The following is a 15,660-nucleotide window of genomic DNA, read 5'->3' as shown; positions in this document are numbered from 1 at the left end:
TGCAATAGCTTTTGTGTAAGCTGAAGTTCTAATAAAAACTAACTGTTGATACATCCATTTTAAGTAGAGAAATTTATTCCTGTTTTAAGGCCTAGCAGATCTTTTGATCTTAGGCTATACTGATAACTCTGCACAGTAGATTTTAGTGTTTGTTCATTCTCTCACTTATATTTGGCCTTCATTCCATCTTCAGTTACACCTCAGTGCTTTTGAGATTCTATTCAGTTTTTTTCTTTTTTTTTTTTCTTCGCCCCCCCCCCCCCCCGCCCCCTCCCCCCCCCCAACACACACACAGCATGATTTAGGTAGGGACCGTGCTTGCTGTGAGCGGCCACAAAGAGAAATGGCTGCTGTCCTTAAACAGCTGGAGGCTATGTTGGCCATTGTTGAAAGGCTTCTGGCTACTGCTCGAGGTAGTGGCAGCATCAGGATGCTGGTGACGAGACATTTGACATGATTGGTGCCGCTGAAATCTCTTGGTGACAAGGATGTTGTTGCATTTTCTGATGCGCAACATCTGCTTGTTTGTCTTTACTAGTCAGTGAATGGCAGTCAGTGGTGGGTTCATGTGTCACTGGGCAGAAGGCGAAAAAGGGAACGGTCCACACGACTAGTTCCTTACGCCTTAGCAACAAGTATGAGGTGTTATACAGAGTTGACAATCCTTTTGAGTCAGTACTGGATGTCTCACCCTTTGGGCCAGTGGCCAATTTTCCTGCTCAGTCCAGACAAGTGAAGAGGGTGGGTTTGCTAGCCATGGGGAGCTCCAACATTAGTCACGTAATGCAACCCTTCAGTGTGGCGGAGGGGATCTTGTCCATGACACAGAAGAGGCCCGTTGGTGGCTATCGGGCGTACTGGGTGCAACCACTTGAAAATAGTGCCACATATCAGCACCAATGACGTCTGTTGCTTGGATTCTGAAGCCATCCTCGGTTACTTTCGGCAGATGCCCGTGGGATGCAGGCTATGCTAATCATTTGCAGCATCGTACCTAGGGTCGATCAGCATCCTTTGGTTTGGAGCATACCAAGGATCGATCAGCGTCCTTTGGTTTGGAGCAAAGCGCAAATTCTAAACCAGAGGCTCAGACTACTCTGCGATTGTATAAGATGCATATTCCTTGACCTCTGCTATCATATGCAGAATTGTAGGGTATCCCTTAATAGGTCACGCATGCACTACATGCAGGAAGCAGCTACAAGTCTAGCAAAGTATATGTGACATGCACATGGGGTTTTGTTGGGTTAATGAACACCCCACAAATATTTTTGCTTAGAAAGAGTGACAGGATGCAAATTGCAGTGTATCTTAGGCAGCATCAAATATTCAGTGCTGAGGTTGAAGGTGTGAAGCATAAATGGCAAAAAATTCAAAACACAAAACATTGTTCAATATACCTTAGACAAGTATGTTCCAGGCAATATCTTAAGGGATGGGAGGGACACACTGTGGTTTAATAGCTGCATTAGAAAACTAAGAGAGCTTCATCCCAGATTCAAGAGAAGTCAAAACATACCTGACAAACAAAAGCTGAACAAAGTGAAAATGGGCATACAGAGAGCAATGAGAGAGCCATTCACATGACTTTGAAATTAAAATTTTGGCAACCAATCTGGTTTTCGTCTTACATAAAGTCGGTAAACAGTTCAAAATTCTCTATTCATTCACCCAGTGACCAAAGTGGCACCAAAACAGAAAATAACACAGAGTAGGCCGAAATACAGAATTTGGTCTCCCGAAACTGTTTTCCGCAGAAGACAGTAACACAATCCCTCTTTTCGATCATTGTACCAATGCCAAAATGGCTGATATTGTGATAACTGATAGTAGAATAGAAAAGCAACTACAATTGCTTAGTACTGAAAAGGAACCAGAACCAAATGAGATACCTATACGATTCTACAAAGATTATGCAGAAGAACTTGTTCTCCTTCTACCAGCAGTTTATCGTAGATTCTGGAGCAGCAGAAGCTCACTTGCAACAGGAAAAAGGTGCAGGTCATTCCCATTTTCAAGCAGGGTCATACGACTAGTAACACTAGTGTGCACTGCCACAAAAGGGACATAATCCTAAAGAAAAAGGTAGGCAACTTTAGATGTTGTAATGTGTATTGTAAAGCCAAATTTCTGACTGCAGAAAAATTAGTTCTGCATATGAAAGAAGTCATGAATTCTAATGGAAGTTGGTGAACAATGTTATGAATGTCAGAGAACATGGGCTTCACAGTAAAACGAAATATGGGAGGAAATTACTTATGAAGTAGAGCCATATTGAAGATGCAAGGATGGTATTTTTATGAAGAATAATTTGCAGGAAACTGCAGCACCTTACATTTACTACAGTGATGAACAAGTGTAATGTGGAACCATGCAAGGTCAACATGTTGAAAAATGTCATTCACAAAGGCTAAGCTAAAAAGGATTTTATTCCTCAGGGTAAGGCATCAACTTCTAAGATTTCAGAGAAATAGCACTGCAAAATGATATACACACATAAAAAAAAGTTTTGTATCCCCTCGGTTTCGAGAGTTCCAGAGCCTGTATAGAAAATTGGAATAGAGATCAACATAATCATCATTTCCACCTTATTTATTACTCATGAAAACCACACTTTGCATGCTGTACAACCATACAGCGAGACCTTCAGAGGTGGTGGTCCAGATTGCTGTATACACTGGTACTTCTAATACCCAGTAGCACATCCTGTTGCATTGATGCAAGCCTGTATTCGTCGTGGCATATTATCCACAAGTTCATCAAGGCACTGTTGGTCCAGATTGTCCCACTCCAAAACGCGATTCGGCGTAGATCCCTACAAATGATTGGTGGGTCACATTGTCCACACAAGTTCATCAAGGCACTGTTGGTCCAGATTGTCCAACTCCTCAAAGGCAATTCGGCGTAGATCTCTACAAATGATTGGTGGGTCACATTGTCCATAAAACAGCCCTTTTCAATCTATCCCAGGCATGTTCCACAGGGTTCATGTCTGGAGAACGAGCTGGCCACTCTAGTCAACAATGTTGTTATTCTGAAGGAAGTCATTCACAAGAAGAGCATGATGGGGGCATGAATTGTTGTCCATGAAGATGAATGCCTTACCAATACACCGCAGATGTGGTTGCACTATCAGTCGGAGGATGACATTCACGTATCGTACAGCCATTACGGCGCTTTCCATGACCACCAGCAGCGTATGTCAGCCCCACATAATGCCACCCCAAAACAACAGGGAACCTCCACCTTGCTGTACTCGCTGGACAGTGTGTCTAAGGGGTTCAGCCTAACCGGGTTGCCACCAAACACGTCTCCTACGATTTTCTGGTCAAAGGCATATGAGACACTCATCGGTGAAGAGAACGTGATTCCAATCCTCAGCAATACATTCGGCACGTTGTTGGCCCATCTGTACCATGCTGCATGGTGTTGTGGTTGCAAAGATGGACCTCGCCATTGATGTCAGGAGTGAAGTTGGGCATCATGCAGCGTACTGCGCACAGTTCGAGTCATAACACAACGTCCTGTGGCTGCACGAAAAGCATTATTCAACATGGTGGCATTACTGCCAGGGTTCCTCAGAGCCCTAATCCACTGCAGTAGTAGCCCTTGGGCGGCCTGAGCGAAGCTTCTCATCGACAGTTCCTGTCTCTCTGTATCTCCTCCAAGTCCAAACAACATTGATTTGGTTCACTCTGAGATGCCCGGGCACTTCCCTTTTTGAGAGCACAAAGTAAAAATGCAGACATGATCGAACCTCGGTATTGACCGTCTAGGTGTGGCTGAACTACAGACAACACAAGCCGTGACCTCCTCCTTGCTGGAATGACTGGAACTGATCGGCTGCTGGACCCCCTCCGTCTAAGAGGCCCTGCTCATGCATGGTTGTTTACATCTTTGTGCAGGTTTAGTGACATCTCTGAACAGTCAAAGGTACTGTGTCTGTGATACAATATTCACAGTCAACGTCTATCTTCAAGAGCTCTGGGAACTGGGGTGATGCAAAACTTTTTTGATGTGTGTATATTTTTTCAACAATGGTTTACAACCAGTTATTTTAGTATCTTCACCTACATTGTTACTGTGATTAACAGTTCCGCTAAGTGGAAGAACCAAATACCTCACTGCACTTAACAACCAACCAGACTTTTCTTTTGGCTAAAGCAGCTCCCACAATTTGGCACACACCACAGAAGAATTACTACTACCTGATGGTGAAACAGAATGAGCACCAATCAATATGAATGTTGCAGTGGATAAATATACAATGTTTAAAACTGGAAAGTGCTCAGAGCAATCGACAGCATTATACTTTTTCCATGGGCTGAGTACATAAGAGTCTGAGAATAATTGCCAGTTGAATATGACTGACAAGAAATTAGCAGGAATTTTTAAAGGAACCTTTCAGCACAAATCTTCACACAGCTGATTCATTTGAGCTTGACAGTTAAGAAATCAGCATGTTGTTATTGACCTGAAATAGGCATGTATCAATCTATCAATAGTCTAGTCTGTGTGGCTATTGCACCTGTAGACACATTTCAAATTTTTAGTAGCTAGGTATCTGTCTATGGAACAATAATTATGTAAAAGTAAATGTCCAGTAGTAATTATGTGAATGCATATTAAAATATTTTTTATTTTTCACAAAGACAGCCAACGTCATTTCACCAACTAAACCTGTACAATACTATTTACATTCAACTGGTTACTAAGGTTGATTTGAATGTCTGAAGCATGAGTGAACATCAACCAATATAATTGTTTTGAAATAACTTACTTTGAAATCAGCTAACTTGAGCAACAAAGTCACATATGACCTGTCTTGGTTGCTACAGGTATGCTTTGCTAGAATTTTCCGTCTGCAATATCCATCCAATAAAGCTTCTGTTAAAATTTCAGCTCAATATCTCAATTTTCGCAACTGAAAATTATCTGCGTGACACACACACACACACACACACACACACACACACACACACACACACACACACACACACAAAACCTGCATCATCAGAGAGAGAGAGAGAGAGAGAGAGAGAGAGAGAGAGAGGTGGGTGGGGGTAGGGATGGGGCAGTAGACAATATGTTACTGAAATAATTTACTAACCCTAAGTTGATCATACTGTAGAATTTTATCATATTCTTTCTTCTTAATCAATTCCTTCATTTCATCTTTATCCATGTCCACACGATAGTTGAAGTCTCCACACCAGAAAACATAATCATGTGAATTAAGTGTTCGGCTCTGAAACATAAATTAAAAAAAAAAAAAAAAAAGTAATGTTACTCTCTCTCAACAGTTTATGATACTGTATATTCACCCAGAAAGTGAACAAATTTTATTTCCAGTTTTAATATACAAAAGCATTAGCAGAATTAGATAAAAAACAACCCCCCCCCCCCCCTTAAATCCACACTCATTTAATGGTATGCAGTTATGTTCTGCTTTAATTGCCATTCTAAATAATTTCATATGTATATGCTTATGTATGCTAAGTTTATTTGTTACCAGCTATGTACATTTATTTTGTGATATATACCAGGTATGTAAAAAAAAGTACTGGAAATTTTGTAACTTCCTGGCAGATTAAAACTGTGTGAAGGACCGAGATTCGAACTTGGGACCTTTACCTTTCACGGGCAAGCACTCTACCAACTAAGTTACCCAAGCACGACTCACTCCTGAAAGAAAGAATATTGCGGAGACAGGAGTGCTGGTTCTGCAAGGTTCCCAGGAGAGCTTCTGTAAAGTTTGGAAGGTAGGAGACAAGGTACTGGCAGAAGTAAAGCTGTGAGGATGGGGCTTGTGCTTGGGTAGCTCAGTGTAGAGCACTTGCCCGCGAAAGGTAAAGGTCCCGAGTTCGAGTATCGGTCCAGCACACAGTTTTAATCTGCCAGGAAGTTTCATATCAGCGCACACTCCGCTGCAGAGTGAAAATTTCATTCTGGAATCATCCCCCAGGCTGTGGCTAAGCCATGTCTCCGCAATATCCTTTCTTTCAGGAGTGCTAGTTCTGCAAGGTTCGCAGTAGGAGAGCTTCTGTAAAGTTTGGAAGGTAGGAGACAAGGTACTGGCAGAAGTAAAGCTGTGAGGATAGGGCATGAGTTGTGCTTGGGTAGCTCAGTTGGTAGAGCACTTGCCTGCGAAAGGCAAAGGTCCCGAGTTCGAGTCTCGGTCCGGCACACAGTTTTAATCTGCCAGGAAGTGTCATATCAGCGCACACTCCGCTGCAGAGTGAAAATCTCATTCGGGAATTTTGTAATTTCATGGGCTGTATTAGTCTAATTCGCACAATTTATTGTTGCCCTGTTGGTAAACAGTCTGAAATGTATCTGTACAATGGTAGCCATATTGGATGTTTAGTATGTCACCAGCTGTCACGAAGGTTACATATGTTTGCTTACGAATGGACAGTATTAATCGTAAGATACAAATAGATTGGAGAATTTGCATTAAATTTTGCTATAAAAATGGGTAGAAGGTAACAAAGTTTTAAAAATGTTGACTATTGCTTTTGGTGAGTCTGCTATGAGTAAAACAAGGGTTTACAAGTGGTAAAGGCATTTTTGAGATGGCCGTGAAGAAGTTGAAGATGTTGATTGTTCTGGTTGTACCAACAACCAATCAAAACATAGAAAAAAATGAAAGAAATGACTGTGAACGGTTGCCGAATCACAACCAGAGAAGTTTCTGATGATGATTAATTGGGTCATGCAATTAAATCTTTTCAGATGTTTTGGGTATAAGACATGCCACAGCAAAATTTGTGCCAAAGGTGTTGAATTTCGACCAAAAATAGTGGTAAATAAAAGTCGTTCAGGAGATGCTAAATGAAGCCAACAATGACGCAGAACTACTGAAATGCATCATAACACTTGACGGAACATGGGTGTATGGTGTGACGTCAAAACTAAGGGTCAATCATCCCTGTGGAAGCATTCTGGATCTCCAAGACCAAAAAATGCTTGGAAATGCAATCAAATGTAAAGGTTCTGCTCATTGTCTCCTTTGATTTTCATGGCATAGTGCATCATAAGTTCTTTCCAAAAGGTCAAATAATCAACAGTACTACCCACATATTCAATGCTGTTTGCAAGAAACAATCTGGAGGGGAGAGGGAAGGACAGTCTGAATTTGTGGCGTAACAATTTGTGGCTTTTGCTACATGTAATGCTCCTGCTCACACTTCATTGCTTGTTTGTGAATTTTTGGTGAAAAGCAACACTGTAATGATGCACCAGCCTCCATATTCACCAGATATGTCGCCATGTGAATTTTTTATGTTTCCAAAACTAAAGAGAACCTCAAAAGGCCATTGTTTTACAAGTTTACATGGGATTAATAGCGTATCGCTGAAAGAGCTAAGAAGCGCTGATGAAAGTGTATAATATCTAATGGGGATTACTTTGAAGGAGATAACATTAATGTTGATTATTTCCAAAAAATGAAAATTCTCAAAACTTTTTGAACATACCTTGTATGTACTGCTGTGAGATTTATTATCTAGAGAACTTAGTTTCTTATGCAGTTGCACAAAATTTGGTGCTACACCTTCAAAACTGAATGAAATTTTATAAATTAGAATAACACATATGGATGTTCTTGCTACCATGCATTTATGAGCTGATATTTTGTGAAATCTGATGTCGGCAGCGATGTTCCTGTAGGTCTGGGTTTGCCTGGCAGTAGAAAATAACGACTTACATTATATTTCAATTGACATTTCACCTTCACAGTGACTGCTTCATTTACACATTGTGATGTTAGTGAATCTAGTCATATTGCCTTATCACTAGTCAGATGAAGAAATGACCTGAAGATGAGGTACAAAATTTTCATGTATGTCTTGCAATATTAATAAATTAATCTGTAACTCGTTGCAGTGTTCAAACTGTTGCTGTTATTACAGTAAAAAAATTAAGTGCCTTTAACTCCACTGGTATTTGTTATCACAATTAGGTGGTTGTACTCAATCTGCATAAAGCATGATTATAAAAGCATTTTTGACAATGCTGAGCAAATAAAGTTGCTTACTGGCATGAAAGGTTGCAGTAGCTCAACAAGTATGAAAGAAGGAAAATTTGGTTTTGGGAAGTACAGTTTCCATCATCTGGACGGAAGGAAGATATGAATAAATATGACAGTGGAAAATGTTTGTAACTTATTAAAATACTAAGTAGGAAGACACAAGAGATTCCACCCAACATGTGGAAACAGCAGATTAGAAAGTTCTCATAATATTTTATTTAGTGACTTTACATCAGATCATGAAGTGTCTGTTTTGCATTACTCTGTTGTGTTTTTCTTGGCTCTAGGTCCTAAACGATATCCTAAATAAGAACACACCTTTTCCTCACTCCCTCCACATAAGAAATTAATGATCTGGAAAGTCTGAGACCAATTGCTTGTTCAGGACAGCCTGTAGAGCTGCTTTATATCCAAGTGTGTAGATCTTTTGGTTTACTTTGCTGATTGAAGTTTCGTTTATAACTGTTCCTCAGTGAAAAAAAACCATTTTTCTCTATAGTGTTCATCTTACCTTTAATAATTGTGAAATATTAGAAAATTGGTAAGCTATTGGGTTTTCATGATAAACCATGTTACCCACACTTTTGAAAGACTGTGGGTTTTTTTTTTTTTGTTTTTTTTTTTGTTCCCCCCCCCCCCCCCCCCCCCAGTAGTTAAGAGAAGCTTTCACTTACCAAGGAGAAAACAGCAATTAGTTAACAATTTACTTATTCATTTATTCTACTGTATGGCAGCTACTACGCAGGAGTGCGCTCCTGGCAGCTGAGTGGTCCGCGCGACAGACTGTCAATCCTAAGGGCCCAGGTTCAATTCCCGGCTGGGTCAGAGATTTTCTCCACTCAGGGACTGGGTGTTGTGTTATCCTAATCATCGTTATTTCATCCCCATCGACATGCAAGTCGCCGAAGTGGCGTTAAATCGAAAGACTTGTACCAGGCGAGTGGTCTACCCACCGGGAGGCCCTTGTCACACGCCATTATTGTACTACATAGGAAGGTTACAGACCACATAAAATTAAAAGGGGCTTGATAGTTTCCACTAATGAGCAAAGAGAATTGGTTCAAAACATTTCAATGTAAGTAACTACACTGGAAAGTGAATGACCATTTGTCTAGATAATTGGATGAACTACAGTGTCTGTTTCATTCAAATATTTCTTTTTAAATGTGATTACAATGGCCTGTTGGCAGCAACAACAATACACAGTTATACATATTTTATAATTATTCAGTTACAGCACCTGCTGCAGGGCGACTATTCAGATGTTGAAAATTTTCAAGTTCATGTCTGACAATAGGAAGATGAAAAAATTACGAGAAATCACATAAATAACAATTCATACAAAAATAACAAATGAACCTACCAGAGAAATTTTATATATTTATTGTGTACTTATATCAGAATTCTATATGTATATACCATTGGAAAATTAATTTTTCTCGTGATTTCTGCATAATCAGCATTCCTGTCAGTGACCTGTGATTGTCCTGCAGCAAAGTGTGCACAAACAAAACACAGTGATGTGCTGTAGAACACACAGCGAATTGCACAAGCTCCTTTATTCCCTGTGAGGAAAAGAATAAAAGTTGCAATCAGTATAAAAAACGTAATATAGAAATGGAAAAATGTCAATTCCTAACAAATAGTATGTATTTAATACACTGGAGAAGACACACAATTTTCAGTTAATGGAGATATATGAATAGCGTTTGGGAAAATCCGTTCATCAAATAAATCACTTCTATGCTTTTCTTTTAATTTTTTTTTTCAGAGAGATTTTTATTACTTTTTACTTCTTCAATTATACTAAGAGAAACAGTTCCTTATTTGAACCTATCTGAAAGAACTTTTGCTTTTCACGGGCAATCCTCTCACCAGGAATTTGGAAAGTAGGATAAAGCATCGAGCTGGGTCATGTGGTATACTCAGATAGCCTAAATGATAAAAGCATTAACCACAAAAGTAAGAGTCAACATTGAACTTTTAGTAAAGTGCACATTTTTAATCTCTCAGAAAAGTTAATTACAGCAAACACTTCGCTGCAAGATGAAAGAGTCATTCCAGGTCATCATTTTGATTTATATTTATTATTTTTCACATAATCTGCAGGTAAAATATCACACACTATTACTCAGAATACATTAATACATGAGAAGTACAGTAAATAGAAATTTAACTGAGGTTGCAAACATGGCTAGAAATGTGTCAAACAGCTTAGGTATCCCGTAAGTATCAGAAAAGTAATGATAATTTATTGACAACCAACCTGTAGCACCACCCAACCCTGTCTTCACAGAGTCCACAGCAACGTCTCTTATATGAGGAGCATGTTCAGGTCGAATAAATAAATACAGGCAAACCCCAACTAACTGCATGTATGTTACTAAAACATACTGCGAGTCTCTGGACAAGACTTTCTGTAGTTCCTCAGCCCATGCTTTTGCATTTTCTGAACTGAAAAAAATTGTTTTTCACATTTATTCCATAATGTAAATCATAAATTTTACTAACAAAAATAAAAATTGGAGTAAGTTTATGGATAACGTACTGAGTTTATAACCAGAAGAAAGTATGAAGTCATTGCATGAATGTGAAGCAGAAACCAATGACAACATGTTATTTATATAAATAGCTGTTATACAATCACATAAAAATGAACTGTGATGTACTATTCAACTAGGTTGAAGCCTACAACAGAATGCTTCATATAATTATGTAGTTAGTTACATGTTCCATAGATCAGTTGAATGATTCTTTCATCAAAATGATGTTGAACAAGTCAGTTAACATGTTATGACCAATGATTAGTGTTAACATTAATGAACGCTTTACTTTTTAGTCCTACTCATACAACTACACATAAAAAGAAGGTTGCTTTTTTTCCCTCTCGGGCTACCAGTTTTTAAACAGAAATTCATCCATGAATATGAGTTGTCCAGAACGAATGATTCTAGGTTAGCTTTACAACTTCCTTTGCTACTTGTCAGGCATTTACTGTTACTGGGAAACAACAACAAAATTTTGTTGCTGCATATTGAATTCCTTTATTGGCCACTGACAGCTTTAATAATAGGCAATATAGGTCGATTTTTCCTCTAGTGTTATAGGCATGAACATCACTGCCCTTCTCAAATTGTCATAGATTATTTATGATGAATTTCTTTAGTGAATATATGCATTGAGATGGTGCAGTTAAAATGCTTAACTACTTGAAGAGATACCTACATGATGACTGTGGGTGAACACTACATATTATTCTTACTGTTCGCTTTTGTGCAATCAATATTTTCTTTCTAAGTGGTGAGTTACACCACACAATTATTCCACAAGACACATAAGAAAGTAAACAGAAACTCTTCACAAGAGATAACTTTATCTGTTACAAGAATATACTGCACAATTAATTGTCAAAAAATTGTGACTGGAGATGAAACTTGGGTCTATGGATACACCCTGAGATGAAAATTCAGTGTTCTCAATGCAAACGCAGTGAACCACCTCATCCTAGAAAGGCACATCAGCCAAAATATGAAAACCATGCTCTGTTTTCCTGATACAGAGGGTACAGTGTGAAGAGTTAATTCAAAGGGACACAGCTGTAAAGACCAAATTTTAGAAGGGTGTACTGTGATGTTTGCAAAATGATGTACAAAGGAAGAGGCCAGAAAAATGGGCCAATCATTTCTTCCTTCATCATGACAATGCCCTGTGCCACACCTCGATTTTGATTTGCAAGATATGGCCGGACAAAGTGCTCCTGTCTGACCACATCCACTTTACTCAGTAACTTTAGCACCGTACAATTTCTGGCTCTTCCCAAAATTAAAATTGTGCTTAAAGGAATCTGTTTTGTCGCCATTCCTGACATTGAGAGGGCCATCACAAAGCATCGGAATGCCTTCTAAAAGAAGCCTTCCGGAAATGCTTCCTGTCATGTATTCAATATTGTGATATGCTTTGAAGGAGATTAAATCGAATGCCATGTAAGAATATTACTTTGTTTCTAATACAATTATTCATCATGTTTTTTTTATCACACCTCATACATTCAACTAAAATGCTATATACTGTCAGTGGTACATTACATGCACAGCACAGTGTTGGATCCTCTCGCTGGAGGAGATTCCCAGACATGTAAATAAAACTTCATTCACCCTCAGTGACTCGAAGGAGCTGTACCACGATCTGCCTGCCGAAGATGCATGGTCCTTTGCTTCAACAATTACACCACTGGATGTAGAGGGACTTTAATGGTGCCACTGTAGGTAGGATGCAGGTCTCCTTGGCTACTGGATCTGCCATATCATTTCCTTAAATTAGTACATACCCTTGTACCCAGGTAAATATCATTTCATTCTGTAAGTGTTTTAGACAAAGGAAGGTGTCTTTGATGTTCTAGAGTGCTTTCTCTGCTGAGTACGTACACACACACACACACACACACACACACACACACACACACACACACACACGACAGCTTGCAGTGCACTTGGGTCGTCAGAGCAGATGAAAAACTTTGTAGCAAATGCATGTCTCATATTCTCCAATGCCATGGGGAAGGACTGGTATTTCATTCAAACCAAGTGCTATGATCTCTGCTTTCACACTGATTACTGATGGCTTTGTCACTCATGGAGACTCTGTGAAAGTCTGTTCCATGGGCACAATAGTGGTGATAATGGATTAGCTAAGAACTTATATGCTATGAGGAGTTGTCACCATACAGACAGTTGTGGTTCACCAGCCTCAGTACATTACATTCAGTTACAAGAAGCTCTTCTTAGAGCAGTTGAGAAGGCAGCAGTAGGAAGATGACGTAATGTGGTGCGAGGCACCAATGACAGATGGTTTATTTGGTATATGTACTGTGACAAAGACCGCCTAAATCATGGTCATTCTCTCCAATAGGCTGCTGTGTTTGGTAGCAGCATGTCAAAATGATAAACTTCTGTTTAATTCAGTTCAATTCAATGCATTGCTCTTAACACATAATTTTACATGGATGTGAATTTTCAACAAAGTATAAAGATTTTACAATTACAATCCTTTTAGTTTACATTATTTCTTATTACACTGTAATTCATGATAAATTCAAGTTATAAGGGCATTTCTGGATAAGCCACTGCTTGACTCGCTTTTTAAAAGTATCCCCTGTCAATATCTTAACTTCATTTGGTAACAAGTTATTAAAACCAGCTCCTTTGACATAGGGACTTTTCGCTGTTAATCTTCTGTTAACCATATGAAAATCTTTTCTGTGGCTTATTTCATAGTTGTGAATATCCATGTTTCTTTTTGTGACCTTAGTGTCTTCTTTCACTAGCATTATAGTTTCTAGTATATACATGGCATAAACTATGGGAATATTGTGTCTAATAAATAGAGGTTTGCAAGAAGTTCCTGGTTTTACTTTTGCTATGATCCTCAAGGCTTGCTTCTGCAGTATGAAAACTCTTTTCATATTAGTTTGTCATGTCCCACCCCACAGTACTATTCCATAAGACAAGGAAGGATATACTAATCCATAATATACAGTCCTTAGTGTTTCAGAATTAAGATATGGTGATAATCTTCTTAATGCATACAAACATACTGCCCCCCCCCCCCCCCCCCCAGACATAATCAGCTTGCTCCTTCCATGAAAGTCGATCACTGATGCATAAACCCAAGATTTTACAATCTGTACAGGTTTTTGGTAAAATTTCATCAGTCACAGTATTTTGTCTGTTTGGACCACTTGGTTTAAAAGGAATAATATTAGTTTTTTCTCTGTTTACTTTTAGGTTCTCTCTTTCAAAGTGAGCCCTGCCTTTTCAATAAAGTTATGTATCTTTTCAACTAGGCTGGGCTCATTGTCTGCATAGCAGACACCAGATGTATTGTCTCCATACATGGTGATCAATTGTTTATTGTCAAGAGGACTAGGAAAATTATTTACATGGCATACGACTAGGACTGGACCTAAAATGCATCCCTGAGGAACACCAAAATGTATAGTTCTTATACTTGACCTTTTGCTCTTCAGTATTTCTCCATTAGAGTAAGTTATCTCTGTGCACTGTTGTCTACCCTTTAAATATGTTTCTAGCAATTCCATGAGTTTTCCAGTGACACCACTCTTCACAATTTTTGATACGTGTATATCATGATGTACCCTATCAAAAGCACTTGAGAGGTCCAGGAATAGTCCTGCTGTTTGGGATTTTTCATTTACTTTTTCAAGTACATTATGGAGAAATTGTACTGCTGTTGACATGGTATTTCGACCTCTTCTGAAACTATGCTGGAAATCACTTAATATGTCAGCATTGTTGTAATGTTCCAAGATTTTTTTAAAATATTATTTTCTCTATCAGCTTGCTGAAAGTTGAGATCAGGGCAATTGGTCCTGTAGTTCTGTACATGCTTTATTTCCCTCTTTTTGTGCATTGGTTTCACTACAGAAAGTGTCAACTTGTCAGGAACACACCATCTTCAAGAACACAGTTTATTAGATGAACTAGTGGTTTCATTAGTTCATGTTTGTATTTCTTCAATAGATTTGGAGAAATTTCATCTAACCTGCTGATTTTTTGTTTCTTAAGTTATCAATAATCTGCAGAATGTCATATATGCTTACTGGGAGTAGTGCACTGCAGTTCTGTTGTTACAGGACTCAAATGAATGCTGAATATCCTGTTTCATAGAGAGATCATTTTCGACAGTATCTACGAAGTAATTATTAAAAATATTGCTGACTAGAAGAAGATCAGAGATATCTTTATTACTCACAGTTAATTGTACATTACTGATTTTAGTTTCAGTTTCATTGTTTTTGATCTAATTTACAATTGACAAGCAAGTCTTTGAAATGTTATATGAACCTCGTACCTGTTGGCTGATTCTTTCCGATTTTAATCTCCTGACTTCTTTGCGGTACTTACATTTGTACTGTTTGTAGAGTTCTTTATGTAACTCTGAGTTAGTCAGTCTGTGTAAACTATACATGTTTTCCATTTTTTCTTTCAGATCTTTTGTTTTAAAATCTAATGGCACAGGTTTTGATTTTGAAGGTTGATTTTTCTGGATATTCACTGTTTTTAATGACATGGCTCTATTTAAGTGTCCAGTCGTAATTTCAGTGAACATGTTCCATTTATTGTTGGCCCCAATGGTAGTCTCTATGGATTCCCATGATTTCTGCCATAAACTATGTCTTAGTGTAGCAATGTTGTTCTCAGATAATATTCGCCTGTGCTCTTACACTCAGTTTGAATTTGATATTATATTTTAGCACTAGTGTTTGGCCTAAATGATCTGAGGGGTGACCATTTATTATGTCTGTTGAGATGATGTGGTCATAATTTATAACAGCATGATCTACTGAACTGCTATGTGTGTTAGCTATCCCTGTGGGTGCTAATCCAAGACGATCTTTAGCCCCGTAAGACAAGATACAATCTGTAAAACATTTGCTTTCCTTTATATACACTATGGCATAGAAAGAACAGTGCAAAATGTGATTTTAACAATTGCAATTTCGAAATCTCTGTCAACACTTTTTCTGTAGTGGTTATGAACTTACATTTTCTCAAGTAGATGGCACCACCACCACCTTTATTGTGTGTTCTGCAGTAAAAAAACTAAAC

The 15,660-nt window shown here is 38.6% G+C and overlaps 1 protein-coding gene across 1 annotated transcript in view; it reads right to left on the bottom strand.

Moving 5' to 3' along the window:
- The window catches only part of LOC126469783 (synaptojanin-1), a 132,287-nt gene that overhangs the window by 16,818 nt on the left and 99,809 nt on the right, over nucleotides 1-15,660 (bottom strand). The window contains exons 13-15 of the mRNA XM_050097025.1: nucleotides 10,299-10,486; nucleotides 9,452-9,597; nucleotides 5,111-5,248 (exon numbers count right to left, since the gene is read on the bottom strand). Coding sequence (XP_049952982.1) covers nucleotides 5,111-5,248; nucleotides 9,452-9,597; nucleotides 10,299-10,486 — 472 coding nt within the window. The remainder of the gene's footprint in view (nucleotides 1-5,110; nucleotides 5,249-9,451; nucleotides 9,598-10,298; nucleotides 10,487-15,660) is intronic.

Source organism: Schistocerca serialis, chromosome 3, assembly GCF_023864345.2.
Source record: "Schistocerca serialis cubense isolate TAMUIC-IGC-003099 chromosome 3, iqSchSeri2.2, whole genome shotgun sequence".
Taxonomy (NCBI): Eukaryota; Metazoa; Arthropoda; class Insecta; order Orthoptera; family Acrididae; genus Schistocerca; species Schistocerca serialis.
The sequence above is the reverse complement of the archived record's forward strand: the minus strand, read 5'-3'. Positions and strand labels throughout refer to the sequence as shown.